We start from the raw sequence: 15,505 nt of genomic DNA, 5'->3' as shown, positions 1-15,505 counted from the left end.
TCCATTTGAAATTTGCCTACGATCTTTACTCGTCTCTGATTGGCTAATCCGTTAAATAAACTAATGTTTACTAGTAAAACATTGGATAAATCTGAACGGATCCAACTCTAACGTCACCCAATTGAAATTGACATTTATAACAGTTAAGGGTTTAGGATAGGATAGGATAGGATAGGATAGGATAGGATTGGATTGGATTGGATTGGATTTAGGGTTACTCTCTGCCCACCAGTGGGTTAAGGGTAGGGTTAAGATTAGGGTTTAAAATTAGGGTTTAGGGCATGGACGCCCCAAGGATACCGGGTAGCACTAACGGTTTAAAATAGCATTCTCTGCACCGTAGCCAGTTAGCTAATCTTAAACGTTTATCCTCTATTTATACAGTACTTTTTTTAGTCGTTTGGTAGTAAGCCAAGCTTTAACCATGTCTAACGTTAGTTAAATTAGCTAGACGTAGAGTTTTCTGGCTAACATTTCGTTAGCTAACGTTAGTTAAAACAATGTAAAGCTAGTTTGCCTTGTGTATTTGATGCAATCAATTATATTGTACAGTAGTATCAAATTAGTTGACTAATTTACCAAGTAATTGGGGAGCTCAACCTGTCAGCCAACATGATTGTATTGAATGTACTTACTTAGCTAGCATGCCAACATGGCTGGTATGCTTAGGCTAGGTGTCAGACAGTCAGGTTTGACTATGAGTGCCGAAATCAAAGTAAAACGAGTGTCCTCGAGGAAGAGGTCCAGAGATGGGCTCAGAAGTCATCTCACGCCCATAAGGAAAATACCCAGTTCTTCTGGACAACAATGTCCTGACAGCAGCACAGCTGAAATGGAGCATCCCAGGGCTATGGACCAATCTATGCATGCAAAGTTCAGTGAGGTGGGTAGCTAACTAACACCACAATGTTTGTGGTCTGATCATATATTGTCTAGTAGTGCGTTACACATGTATTAACTGTTTTAAATGTATTTTGCAGTACTGCAGTGACACTGAGGATTTATTTGGGGACTATGACAGCATTGTAGGCGACAGCTCTTTCCTGGCCAAGCTGGATAGAGAGGAGCAGAACATGAGACGTCATGACATTGACCATGCAACCAGCAACCGATGCCCTGTGGTTCTGCAGCATGAAAACCCTGACTTCACCTCACTAAAGTCTTCAACTGACAAGTGTCTGAAAAAATCACGAGATTACTCAATGACAGACTCAAACCTGGAGGGCTCACAGCTCGCCTTTCAACAGGACGCTCTCCAAACAGCAGAGTGGATCTGCTGTCCAGATGGGGACAAAACGTCCAAGCCTATGAGACGTCCTGAGTCTGTCAGCACTGAAGATGGAAATGAGAGGCACAATGCAGGTGTGGTCCCCAAGGCAAGGAAGAGCATGTCAGATCATCTGAAGAGAGCCATGCTGGTTAATGCAGCAGCTCCTTCTAGTGTCTCACGGACTGCAGTGCAGAAGGAGGCCGTAGTTACAGAGATCAGTGTTGCCATGCAGGCTATGGAATCTGTCTCCATGGAGACAATGGACCTTGAGCCTTTCTTCGGTCTTCCCACCAAAGTGAAGGCGCTAATATGTAATCTCAAAGGAATCAAAGATTTATATGGTGAATAGCTTTCTACCCCTTTTCCCTGTCTAATGCATGTCCTCACTATAGTTCTGCGTCAACTTTACCATGTCTATGTTTTAAAAGTGTGTGGTTGTCTTGAATAATTGGATCTCTTGCCCTGCTTCATATTACAGAGGATCATTATCAATGCTCTCTTCTATTTCAGAATGGCAGAAGAACTGTCTAAACCTGGACTCAGTTCAGCAGAGGAAAAACCTCATCTACTCTCTGCCCACCAGTGGTGGGAAGACTCTGGTGGCTGAGATTCTCATCCTCAAAGAGCTTCTGTGCAGAAAGAGGGATGCCCTTTTCATCCTACCCTACATATCTCTAGTGCAGGAGAAGGTATTGTGGTCATTATATTACGTTTACAAAATGTCTATAATTCCCCTTTCATCCAACTACACAGACATTTTCGTATTCAAGGCCACATTTGGGTTAGGAAATTGTCACAAAACTCATGTCAATGGCAAATCTGAGCACTGTATTGCATGCATTTCAAGGTTCGAGGGTTGGCCAGTTTTGGCCTGGAGCTGGACTTCATGGTGGAGGAGTATGCTGGCAATAAGGGCAGGTTCCCTCCAGTGAAGAGAAGGGGCAAGAGGTCCCTGTACATTGCCACCATAGAGAAGGCCCACAGCCTGGTCAACTCCCTCATAGAGGCCAACAGACTGGACAATGTGGGGCTGGTGGTTGTGGACGAGGTATGCAAATATCTTATTATGTAAACATCTAAGACATTATCATTGGCAAATATAGAATAGCCACTCACTAAACACAAAAAATTAATCCTCTGATGCTCTGATTGTGTATTTGATGCAATCAATTATACTGTACAGTAGTATCAAATGTTTCCTCGATCTCTGTTTTTATTAGCTCCACATGTTGGGTGATGGTAGCAGAGGAGCTATCATTGAGATGACTCTAGCCAAGGTGCTCTATATCAGTAGTAAGTGTGACTGCTATTCTTACACTCATCATGTTCATGGAGATTGGAGATCTTTTGAAAAATTAATTTTCTTTACACAGAGTCAACTCAGATCATTGGAATGAGTGCTACTCTGGGCAATGTCCAAGATCTTCAGAGGTTTCTGAGCGCAGATAACTACACTAATGACTTCAGACCGGTATGTAATTTCCTAACCATAGGCTTGATATACGCAATGCTATGTTGTATGTGGACTCTCACAAACAAGAAGTAGGCATATCACAGAGGATCAAATGTTACCACAGAGGATCAAATGTTGATCCTCTGTGGTATGCCTACTTCTTGTTTGTGAGAGTCCACATACAACATGTAAATCACCAACATATTCTTTGAAACCTTAGTTAAAACGTATACAAGTTAGACTGCGGGTTGTGCACTCCTTTGTCTCTGTGATTGTAGGCCACTGATAGCCATGGTGTTTCTGTTCCAGGTCGAGCTGAAGGAGTATGTTAAACTGAAGGACAGCATATACGAGGTGGACCCCAAGGAGGAGGAGTGCTTCAGGTTCTCTCGGCTCCTAAACTTTAAGGTATATTCATTTTATTTTGAAGAGCCATCATATTTTATATTTAAGTAACAAGGCCCGAGGGGGGTGTGGTATATGGCCAATATGCTGTTCTTAAGAACAACACAACGCTGAGTGCCTGGATACAGCCTTTAGCCGTGGTATATTGGTAATATACCACAAACACAGAGGTGCCTTATTGCTATTATAAACTGGTTACCAACTTAATTAGAGCAGTAAAAATAAATGTTTTGTCATATCCGTGGTATCTGGTCTGATATCCCACGGCTTTCAGCCAATCAGCATTCAGGGCTCTAACCACCCATTTTATAATTAAATATATACTAGGCTCCAGTACCAGGCAGTCAGCTGTTGAAGCCTGACACACATTGTATTTGAAGTCTTAACACCTGACTAATCCTTCTGTTTTCCAGTACTCCAGTGCAATGCAGAAGATCGATCAGGATCATATTGTTGCCTTGGTGACTGAGGTCATTCCAAGCCAGTCGTGCCTTGTCTTCTGTCCCACCAAGAAGAATTGTGAGAACGTGGCTGGGATGATCTGCAAATACCTGAAACAGTAAGATGACATATCTTTGTATTCCTCCTCTCTGTATTCCAAATCATGGTAAGCCTGTACAGTGGCTGTGATTGTGTGGCTTGTGATTGATCCAACATGCCACTTCTTCTTGAATTCTCCAGGGACTTTATCCAGCACAAGCAGGCAGAGAAGGCTGTGTTGTTGGGGGATCTGAGGAGCAGTGGGAACGGCTCCCTGTGTCCGGTGCTCAAGAAGATGGTGCCGTACGGCCTGGCCTACCACCACAGTGGGTTGACCAGCGAGGAGAGGAAGCTGGTGGAAGAGGCTTACTCTGCTGGGGTTCTGTGTCTCCTCACCTGCACCTCCACGCTGGCTGCAGGGATCAACCTACCTGCTCGGAGGTAAGCGAAAGCAAATAAGCGTAACCTGTCTCAGACTACTTTACTGCTACTAAGGCTACTAGGAACAGCTGTTCTCACATGAGACATGTTATAACATAAGTTGCATCTCTGTATTAGATAATGACAGTTCTTATAGACGTAATTGGATCCATCATTGTGTGTTTGAACCAGGGTGATTCTGCGTTCTCCGTACATGGCGGTAGACTTCCTGAAGAGGAGCCAGTACAAGCAGATGGTGGGGAGGGCTGGACGGGCTGGGATAGACACTCATGGAGAGAGCATCCTCATCCTACAGGACAAAGACAAAGTCATGGTAAAGAGCAACAACAGTAAACCTGTGCATGTAGTACTATGTAATGACATCAGGTCCTTATGTTTGCACGTTCTGACATTTTATAGCAGACTCATCTAATGCATTGGTCCTGTCCACCTTTTTGTATTTTCAGGTCAAAAAGCTTGTGTCTGCACCAATAGAGATCTGTAAAAGCAACCTAATGCATGATAACGGAAAGGGTATCCTGAGTCTCATCCTATCCATCATTGGATTAAATGTGAGCACTTCTGAAGAATATCCATAAGTGAATTCCAGAAAAATCCAGTTTCCTTTTTTGATGGATATTTTTAGAAAATAACTTGGTCTTAATGAATGATTTGATGATATGGTTTTTATGTTTCTTTTCTTTGTCTCCCTTCAGATCACGAACAGTTTAGAGCAGGTCAGGGACTTCATGGATGGCACATTGCTGTCTGTCCAGGAGAAACAGGTGTGCTTGGAGAGGAGCCTGTGGGAGGTGACACAGGAGTGTGTTGAGCTGTTGAAAGTGAAAGGCCTCATCACTGTGTCCACAGAGCCACATGATGGGACTCTGCATGTCACCAAGCTAGGAAGAGCTACTTACAAAGGTGAACTACTCTCAAACACTCCAGAGCAGGTGTTAATTCCATTTCTATTCCCATAGGACATTGCTAGCTAGCTAGCTGCGCTAATGTTGCTATTTTGTAGAAAGCCCTTGTTGATACTAGCCAGATTGCCACAGCAATGTCAATACTAGCTACAGTGGTTAGCTAGCTTGGAGGAAGTATTTAGTGCTGCGTGCATTGCATCTGTGCATTTAGCTAGCTACCATCCCATAGCCTACATTGCATATGAAGTGTGACTGGCTCATCCATGGATGTACGGAGAAAATGCCCTCTTTTTTTTCCTTTTTGTTGTCACTCCTATTGGCTCCCCCACGTGGGGGTTCGTGCTCTCGTATTGGCTCAAAGTCAAGTTGTTGGCCATTGACGAGCATTGCGATTCTACAAGTAGAAACGGTATGTTCGTCACTACCTGGTCGGCACGTAGCAGGTACCGCTTTTGTTTTAGCAAGAGAAGGAATGGCCTCCCACTGTGATAAGTATCTATCAGCAGTGAGATTCTCAGTGTGTTTCATGCTTAGGAATCCATTTAAATCCTGTTACAGAGACATGTTTTTTCTATGAATCAATCCTACAATCTTAAGTGTATCTGCCCTCTCCTCGCCAGGCTCAGTGGATCTGACCTACTGTGACGTCCTGTATAGAGACCTGTCTAAAGGCCTGGAGAGTCTGATGCTGGATAGTTTCCTCCACCTGGTCTACCTGGTAACACCCTATGACATGGTCTCCCAGTGCAAGCCTGATTGGATGATCTACTTCAGACAGGTTAGAGCCCTTACAGTGCATTCGGAAAGTATTCATACCCCTTGACTTTTTCCACATTGTGTTACGTTACAGCCTTATTCTAAAATGGATGACATTGTTTTTCCCCCTCATCAATCTACACACAATACCCCATAATGACAACGCAAAAACAGGTTTTTAGAAATTTTAGCAAAGTAAAAAAAATTACAAAGCTGAAATAACACATTTACATAAGTATTCAGACCCTTTACTCAGTACTTTGTTGAAGCACCTTTGGCAGCGATTACAGTCTCGAGTCTTCTTGGGTATGACGCTACATGCTTGGCACACCCGTATTTGGGGAGTTTCTCCTATTCTTCTCTGAAGATCCTCTCAAGCTCTGTCAGGTTGGATGGGGAGCGTCGCTACACAGCTAATTTCAGGTATCTCCAGAGATGTTTGATCGGGTTCATCTCCGGGCTCTGGCTGGGCCCCTCAAGGACATTCAGAGACTTGGCCCGAAGCCACTCCTGCGTTGTCTAGCCTGTGTGCTTAGGGTTGTTGTCCTGTTGGAAGGTGAACCTTTGCCCCAGTCTGAGGTCCTGAGCACTCTGGAGCAGGTTTTCATCAATAATCTCTCTGTACTTTGCTCCGTTCATCTTTCCCTCGAACCTGACTAGTCTCCCAGTCCCTGCCGCTGAAAAACATCCCCACAGCATGATGCTGCCACCACCATGCTTCACCGTGGGGATGGTGCCAGGTTTCCTCCAGACGTGACACTTGGCATTCAGGCCAAAGAGTTCAATCTTCGTTTCATCAGTCCAGAGAATCTTGTTTCTCATGGCCTGAGAATCTTGTTTCTCATGGTCTGAGAGTCTTTAGGTGCCTTTTGGCAAACTCCAAGCGGGCTGTCATGTGCCTTTTACTGAGGAGTGGCTTCCGTCTGGCCATTCTACCATAAAGGCCTGATTGGTGGAATACTGCATAGATGGTTGTCTTTCTGGAAGATTCTCCCATCTCCACAGAGGAACTCTGGAGCTCCTTCAGAGTAACCATTGGGTTCTTGGTCACCTCCCTGACCAAGGCCTTTCTCCCCCGATTGCTCAGTTTGGCGGCCAGCTCTAGAAAGAGTCTTGGTGGTTCCAAACTTCTTCCATTGAAGAATGATGGAGGCCACTGTGTTCTTGGGGACCTTCAATGCTGCAGACATTTTTTGGTGATCTTCCCAAGATCTGTGCCTCGAAAACAATCCTGTCTCGGTGCTCTACGGACAATTTCTTCGACCTCTGCTTGGTTTTTGCTCTGACATGCACTGTCAACTGTGGGACCTTGTATAGACAGGTGTGTGCCTTTCCAAATCATGTCCAATCAATTGAATTTACCACAGGTGGACTCCAATCAAGTTGTAGAAACATCTCAAGGATGATCAATTGAAACAGGATGTACCTGAGCTCAATTTTGAGTCTCTTAGCAAAGGGTCTGAATACTTACAGTGAGGGAAAAAAGTATTTGATCTCCTGCTGATTTTGTATGTTTGCCCTCTGACAAAGAAATGATCAGTCTATAATTTTAATGGTAGGTTTATTTGAACAGTGAGAGACAGAATAACAACAACAAAATCCAGAAAAATGCATGTCAAAAATTTTATAAATTGATTTGGATTTTAATGAGGGAAATAAGTATTTGACCCCCTCTCAATCAGAAAGATTTCTGGCTCCCAGGTGTCTTTTATACAGGTAACGAGCTGAGATTAGGAGCACACTCTCTTAAAGGAAGTGCTCCTAATCTCATCTTGTTACCTGTATAAAAGACACCTGTCCACAGAAGCAATCAGTCAATCAGATTCCAAACTCTCCACCAAGACCAAAGAGCTCTCCAAGGATGTCAGGGACAAGATTGTAGACTTACACAAGGCTGGAATGGGCTACAAGACCATCGCCAAGCAGCTTGGTGAGAAGGTGACAACAGTTGGTGCGATTATTCGCAAATGGAAGAAACACAAAATAACTGTCAATCTCCCTCGGCCTGGGGCTCCATGCAAGATCTCACCTCGTGGAGTTGCAATGATCATGAGAACGGTGAGGAATCAGCCCAGAACTACACGGGAGGATCTTGTCAATGATCTCAAGGCAGCTGGGACCATAGTCACCAAGAAAAGAATTGGTACCACACTACGCCGTGAAGGACTGAAATCCTGCAGCGCCCGCAAGGTCTCCCTGCTCAAGAAAGCACATATACAGGCCCATCTGAAGTTTGCCAATGAACATCTGAATGATTCAGAGGAGAACTGGGTGAAAGTGTTGTAGTCAGATGAGACCAAAATCGAGCTTTTTGGCATCAACTCAACTCGCCGTGTTTGGAGGAGGAGGAATGCTGCCTATGACCCCAAGAACACCATCCCCACCTTCAAACATGGAGGTGGAAACATTATGCTTTGGGGGTGTTTTTCTGCTAAGGGGACAGGACAACTTCACCGCATCAAAGGGACGATGGACGGGGCCATGTACCGTCAAATCTTGGGTGAGAACCTCCTTCCCTCAGCCAGGGCATTGAAAATGGGTTGTGGATGGGTATTCCAGCATGACAATGACCCAAAACACACGGCCAAGGCAACAAAGGAGTGGCTCAAGAAGAAGAACATTAAGGTCCTGGAGTGGCCTAGCCAGTCTCCAGACCTTAATCCCATGGAAAATATGTGGAGGGAGCTGAAGGTTCGAGTTGCCAAACGTCAGGCTCGAATCCTTAATGACTTGGAGAAGATCTGCAAAGAGGAGTGGGACAAAATCGCTCCTGAGATTTGTGCAAACCTGGTGGCCAACTACAAGAAACGTCTGACCTCTGTGATTGCCAACACGAGTTTTGCAACCAAGTACTAAGTCATGTTTTGCAGAGGGGTCAAATACTTATTTCCCTCATTAAAATACAAATCAATTTATAACATTTTTGACATGTGTTTTCCTGGATTTTTTTGTTGTTATTCTGTCTCTCACTGTTCAAATAAACCTACCATTAAAATTATAGACTGTATTTGTCAGTGGGAAAACTTACAAAATCAGCAGGGGATCAAATACTTTTTTCCCTCACTGTATGTAAATAAGGTATTTCTGTTTTTTATTTTTTATACATTTGCAAACATTTCTTAAACCTGTTTTCGCTTTGTCATTATAGGGTATTGTGTGTAGATTGAGGAGGAACAATATTTATTTAATCAATTTTAGAATAAGGTTGTAACGTAAAAAAAAGTGGAAAAAGTAAAGGGGTCTGAATACTTTTACGAATGCACTGTATATGCTTCTTAATTATTAAATGTTTTTGTTGTTGTTGTGCTTTTTGGTTTTCTACATTAAACGTAGATTGGTAGGTAAAATACCTCAATCTTTTTAGTTTTTATGCATTTTGGGTGTGTTTATGGCTATCTATTAAATCATGAAATGCATGTATTTTGTTTTGTGTAAGAGTTTGTCTCTTCTGTAGTATTTAGTAGGCTCTTTACGATACCAGTATCTCGAAACTACGATACCGGATTTTCCATCGAAAAGGAAAACACAAAGCAGACTAAACTCGTTGGTTTAAAAACCTTCTGTACAGTGGGGAAAAAAAGTATTTAGTCAGCCACCAATTGTGCAAGTTCTCTCACTTAAAAAGATGAGAGAGGCCTGTAATTTTCATCATAGGTACACGTCAACTATGACAGACAAATTGAGGAACAAAAATCCAGAAAATCACATTGTAGGATTTTTAATGAATTTATTTGCAAATTATGGTGGAAAATAAGTATTTGGTCACCTACAAATAAGCAAGATTTCTGGCTCTCACAGACCTGTAACTTCTTCTTTAAGAGGCTCCTCTGTCCTACACTCGTTACCTGTATTGATGGCACCTGTTTGAACTTGTTATCAGTATAAAAGACACCTGTCCACAACCTCAAACAGTCACACTCCAAACTCCACTATGGCCAGGACCAAAGAGCTGTCAAAGGACACCAGAAACAAAATTGTAGACCTGCACCAGGCTGGGAAGACTGAATCTGCAATAGGTAAGCAGCTTGGTTTGAAGAAATCAACTGTGGGAGCAATTATTAGGAAATGGAAGACATACAAGACCACTGATAATCTCCCTCGATCTGGGGCTCCACGCAAGATCTCACCCCGTGGGGTCAAAATGATCACAAGAACGGTGAGCAAAAATCCCAGAACCACACGGGGGGACCTAGTGAATGACCTGCAGAGAGCTGGGACCAAAGTAACAAAGCCTACCATCAGTAACACACTACGCCGCCAGGGACTCAAATCCTGCAGTGCCAGACGTGTCCCCCTGCTTAAGCCAGTACATGTCCAGGCCCGTCTGAAGTTTGCTAGAGTGCATTTGGATGATCCAGAAGAGGATTGGGAGAATGTCATATGGTCAGATGAAACCAAAATAAATGCTGAGTTGCATCCAAAGAACACCATACCTACTGTGAAGCATGGGGGTGGAAACATCATGCTTTGGGGCTGTTTTTCTGCAAAGGGACCAGGACGACTGATCCGTGTAAAGGAAAGAATGAATGGGGCCATGTATCGTGAGATTTTGAGTGAAAACCTCCTTCCATCAGCAAGGGCATTGAAGATGAAACGTGGCTGGGTCTTTCAGCATGACAATGATCCCAAAGACACCGCCCGGGCAACAAAGGAGTGGCTTCGTAAGAAGCATTTCAAGGTCCTGGAGTGGCCTAGCCAGTCTCCAGATCTCAACCCCATAGAAAATCTTTGGAGGGAGTTGAAAGTCCGTGTTGCCCAGCGACAGCCCCAAAACATCACTGCTCCAGAGGAGATCTGCATGGAGGAATGGGCCAAAATACCAGCAACAGTGTGTGAAAACCTTGTGAAGACTTACAGAAAACGTTTGACCTGTGTCATTGCCAACAAAGGGTATATAACAAAGTATTGAGAAACTTTTGTTATTGACCAAATACTTATTTTCCACCATAATTTGCAAATAAATTCATTAAAAATCCTACAATGTGATTTTCTGGATTTTTTTTCCTCAATTTGTCTGTCATAGTTGACGTGTACCTATGATGAAAATTACAGGCCTCTCTCATCTTTTTAAGTGGGAGAACTTGCACAATTGGTGGGCACTAAATACTTTTTTTCCCCACTGTATGTAAAATATTGTGTGCTATAGCTTGGAAAATAAACATTTGATTCTGGGTGATAACATAAGGCTGCTTGTTTCCAACATTAGGACTGTTTTCCTCAGGAAATTCGGTCCGCTTCATGTTTTGTTTCCTTGCTACGATACCACTGAATATCTGGTATCGTGACAACCCTAGTATTTAGTACAACAATTATTGTGTAAAATAGTTTTTTTGCTCATCAATTCCAGTTCACAATGTTGTCAGCTGCGGAGCAAAAGATGTGTGCAGCAGTTGGAGTGTCTGAGAGTTTCGTTGCTAGAAAGGCTGCGGGCCAGAATATGAAGAAGGTAAGAATATTCAATATCTTAAATACTGTTATAACAATAGTGTAATATTTTCACATTTCCCTAGGTTGAGAGATTATCATTGGCTTTAAAGATGCGCTATGCAGAAATCGCTCTGCCATTTCCTGGTTGCTAAAATTCGAATAGTTTGCCTAATTTCAGTTAGTGACAAAACAAGCAAGTATAGTGTAGAGAATCATTGTACCATCTAAACCGCTGTGAAATAACTTATCCATAACAAAAAATATTGTATTTTCTTTGTAATTTCAGCTGTTTTAAATTAAAAACGAAACTTAAGAATGGGAAGCATAGAAATAGCGCACATTGAACAGATCTACCACTTCTTAGACTTGCTTTCAATGAGAATGACAGATGTTTACCACACATTTCTATGTCAATTTGGTTGGGTCGCCCAAAAAGTTACATATTGCAGCTTTAAATCCCTGTCGTTTTTAAGGGGCCTTATACTTGAATAGGTTGTCTTAAAACCATTATTTAGTTCATCTTTAGATTAATCCTCTTGTGTTTCTGTCGATTTTCCCCCCCACTTTATCCCCTAGATGAGATAATAGAAGATAATGAACCGTAAATCTCTTGTGATGGGAATTCAAATCTGCTCTCAACTGTGATCATTGATATAATACTGTAATGAGCCAAACAGTCAATGAGCCATTCTTTTGTACTATGATGTCCTTCCTACAGTAGGAGGAATAATTATATTTCTATGGTCCTTTCATTATGCTCTCTTTCCCAGAATGTGGACCCGGTGGTGGTGAGCCGGCTATACCTGGCCCTGGTGCTGCTGTCAGCGCTGAAGGAGACTGACCTGTGGAGCGTGGCCGACAGGTTCCTGCTCAGCCGGGGCTTCATCCAGACACTGCTCAGCTCCTCCTCAGCCTTCTGCTCCTGCGTGCTGCACTTCACAGAGGTAGCTACCAGTATAGAGGCACACTGAGTGTACAAAACATTAAGAACACCTGCTCTTTCCATGACAGACTGACCAGGTGAATCCAGGTGAAAGCTATGATCCCTTATAGATGTCACTTGTTAAATCCACTTCAATCAGTGTCGATGAAGGGGAGGAGACAGATTAAAGAAGGATTTATTTTTAAGCCTAGAGACAATAGAGATATGGATTGTGTATGTGTGCCATTGAGGGTGGGGGGGCGGCAGCAACTCAATATTAGTAAGGTGTTCCTAATCAAATCAAATTGTATTTCTCACATGCGCCGAATACAACAGGTGTAGACCTTACCGTGAAATGCTTACTTACAAGCCCTTAACCAACAATGCAGTTTTAAGAAAAATAAGAGTTAAGAAAATATTTACTAAATAAACTAAAGTAAAATAAAGTAACACAATAAAATAACAATAACTAGACTATATATATACAGGGGGTACCGGTACCGAGTCAATGTGCGGGGGTATAGGTTAGTCGAGGTAATTGAGGTGATATGTACATGTAGGTATGGGTAAAGTGACTGCATAGATAATAAACAGCGAGTAGCAGCAGTGTTTAAAAAGGGGGGAGGGGGGATGCAAATAGTCCGGGTAGCCATTTGATTAGCTGTTCAGCAGTCTTATGGCTTGGGGGTAGAAGCTGTTAAGGAGGCTTTTGGACCTAGACTTGGCACTCCGGTACTGCTTGCCGTGTGGTAGCAGAGGGAACAGTCTATGACTGGGGTGGCTGGAGTCTTTGTCAATTTTTAGGGCCTTCCTCTGACAATGTCTGGTATAGAGGTCCTGGATGGCAGGAAGTTTGGCTTGTGGTTGGATGCCAAGCAGTTGTCATACTGGGCCGTACGCACTACACTCTGTAGTGCCTTGCAGTCGGATGCCAAGCAGCTGCCATACCAGGCGGTGATGCAACCAGTCAGGAGGCTCTCGATGGTGCAGCTGTATAACCATTTGAGAATCTGAGGACCCATGCCAAATCTTTTCAGTCTCCTGAGGGAGAATAGGCGTTGTTGTGCCCTCTTCACGACTGTCTTGGTGTTTTTGGACCATGATAGTTTGTTGGTGATATAGACACCAAGGAACTTGAAGATTTGCTCCACTACAGCCCCGTTGATGAGAATGGGTGCGTGCTTGTAAATAAGTTACAAACAACACGAAAAAAGGAGCCCGTAAAACGGCAGCCATCCCCTCCGGCACCATTCTGATGTTTGGTTTACTCAGTGAATATGATGTCATTGGGTACCAGGCCAGCTAAATATAACTGTATCTTTGTCCCTCATGTCAGTGTTTCATGAAAATGGTTCCATGTCCTATGCTTGATTATCATAAGAACATTGAGATTTCATCTAAGTGTAACGGCTTGGGGTTACTGCAAACACTTCTCAGTACTAAGAATAGCTCTTAAGTTTTGTCTGTTCTATGCCTTCCATTTTGACCCCACTGATCTTACTGTGTCCTCTCTCTCTCTTATCAGGAGCTGGAGGAGTTCTGGCCCTTCAACGCTCTCCTGACTGAGCTGACCCGCAGGCTGACCTACTGTGTCAAGGCCGAGCTCATCCCTCTCATGGAGGTAGCAGGAGTCATGGAGGTCAGACTTTAAAAAAAATCTCTATTCATTTTGTTGGCATTATAGCATCCTTAAAATGGTGACAATGTCCTACTTACATGTCAACAAAAGGCCAAAAAAACATATCCACATCTTGGTATCCAGTTATAAGAGCGATTATCTTAGCCAAGGTATTCAGGCATTGTTCCAGATGTTTTTTTGCATGCTGTAACCTTTATCTGCTTTTGACAGGGAAGAGCGAAGCAGCTGTACAATGCTGGATATAAGACACTGGCTCATCTGGCCAACGCTGACCCAAACGTTCTTGTCAAGACTGTGGAGAACCTCTTCAAGAAGCAAGCCAATCAGATTGTTGCTTCTGCAAAAGTACGACTGTTGTCAAATGCTTAGTATACGCACAATTGTTTACATCCTAAATCCATATAAAGTAAATAAAACATTGAATATCGTAGAAAATGGGATTGTGATGCGACATGACGAGCATTTACTCTGTTTCAGATGCTGCTGAATGAGAAAGCTGATGCACTTCAGGAGGAGGTGGATGACTTGTTGATGATGCCTCTTGATCTCCCCTCTTTGTAAATATGTTGCTGGGGTGGATTTATTTAGTAAAGATTACTTTTATATGGCCTGGTGTGTTAATATTGTTTATGGTGGTGTATCATATTGTTTATAGTTTATGGGAGTGCTATTAAAACAATGTGTATCTCTATATTTTTTGTGATAATGTGGAAGATTTCTTCAAAATAGAGTAATAATTCCATCCCATAGAAATGAATAAAACGCTCATGTGCATCAAAACCATGAAAGAATTCAAGCTCAGTGCTCAATGATCACACGTGATGGGATGGGAAATATTACATTCTATCACGGCATTGCCATAATTTATCGACAGGGTCACACGTGCTTGACCCAAGATCAGTGAGTAGTCGGACATAGAGGGAGTTCTACTAGTGCTAGTTTTCATTGGGAAGGAAGATAAAGGCTTTTAATCAAAAGCAATCACTTTTTCATGTGAACACAGAATCCTACTCATTACTCCACGTGCTTAACTTTTACTTCACTTTTGACGGGGCACCACGCCCGGGAAGCAGCCTGCTTCCAAAACGAATGCAATCAGAGTTAACCCGCTTCACTAAAAGTTCCCCCTTATAGTAAAGTAGGTAGCATACGTAGGCCTACAGTGTATTGAGACCACCCCCTACTTACTTGCACGTTCCGATGATATGCACATGTGTTGATTAACTTTGCCTAGTGTTAAGTAACTTTGCCTGAGACCAGCTAAATTTCAATGCACAGAGCGCGTGTCATGGCTAGGTTAAGTCACTGCGTGGTTGTGTTTTTTCTCTCCTGGTTCACGCCTCAAATAATCAATATTTGCATACAGTCGTGGTCAAAAGTTTTGAGAATGACACAAGTATTGGTCTTCACAAAGTTCGCTGCTTCAGTGTTATGAGATATTTTCAGATGTTACTATGGTATACTGAAGTATAATTACAAGCATTCCAAAGAGTCAATATTTGCAGAGTTGAACCATCTTTTTCAAGACCTCTGCAATCCGCCATGGCATGCTGTCAATTAACTTCTGAGCGACATCCTGACTGATGGCAGCCCATTCTTGCATAATCAATGCTTGGAGTTTGTCAGAATTTGTGGGTTTTTGTTTGTCCACCCGCCTCTTGAGGATCGACCACAAGTTCTCAATGGGATTAAGGTCTGGGGAGTTTCCTGGCCATGGACCCAAAATTTCGATGTTTTGTTCCCCGAGCCACTTAGTTATCACTTTTGCCTTATGGCAAGGTGCTCCATCATGCTGGAAAAGGCATTG

The 15,505-nt window shown here is 42.9% G+C and overlaps 1 protein-coding gene across 1 annotated transcript; it reads left to right on the top strand.

Annotated features, from left to right (window-relative positions):
* On the top strand, positions 1-14,389 carry LOC121573979 (helicase POLQ-like). Its single transcript, XM_041886416.2, has 18 exons — positions 1-883; positions 981-1,611; positions 1,781-1,959; positions 2,118-2,318; positions 2,491-2,563; positions 2,644-2,741; positions 3,033-3,131; positions 3,542-3,687; positions 3,810-4,049; positions 4,221-4,362; positions 4,496-4,600; positions 4,745-4,952; positions 5,575-5,732; positions 11,058-11,156; positions 11,908-12,081; positions 13,585-13,698; positions 13,909-14,043; positions 14,176-14,389. Exons 1-18 carry the CDS (start codon positions 653-655, stop codon positions 14,257-14,259), a joined length of 3,117 nt encoding a protein of 1,038 aa, XP_041742350.1. The 5' UTR covers positions 1-652; the 3' UTR covers positions 14,260-14,389.
* The last annotated feature ends 1,116 nt before the right edge of the window (positions 14,390-15,505 follow it).

The sequence above is a fragment of the Coregonus clupeaformis genome, chromosome 9 (assembly GCF_020615455.1).
Source record: "Coregonus clupeaformis isolate EN_2021a chromosome 9, ASM2061545v1, whole genome shotgun sequence".
Classification (NCBI taxonomy): domain Eukaryota; kingdom Metazoa; phylum Chordata; class Actinopteri; order Salmoniformes; family Salmonidae; genus Coregonus; species Coregonus clupeaformis.
This window is presented reverse-complemented; position numbering and strand designations above follow the sequence as displayed.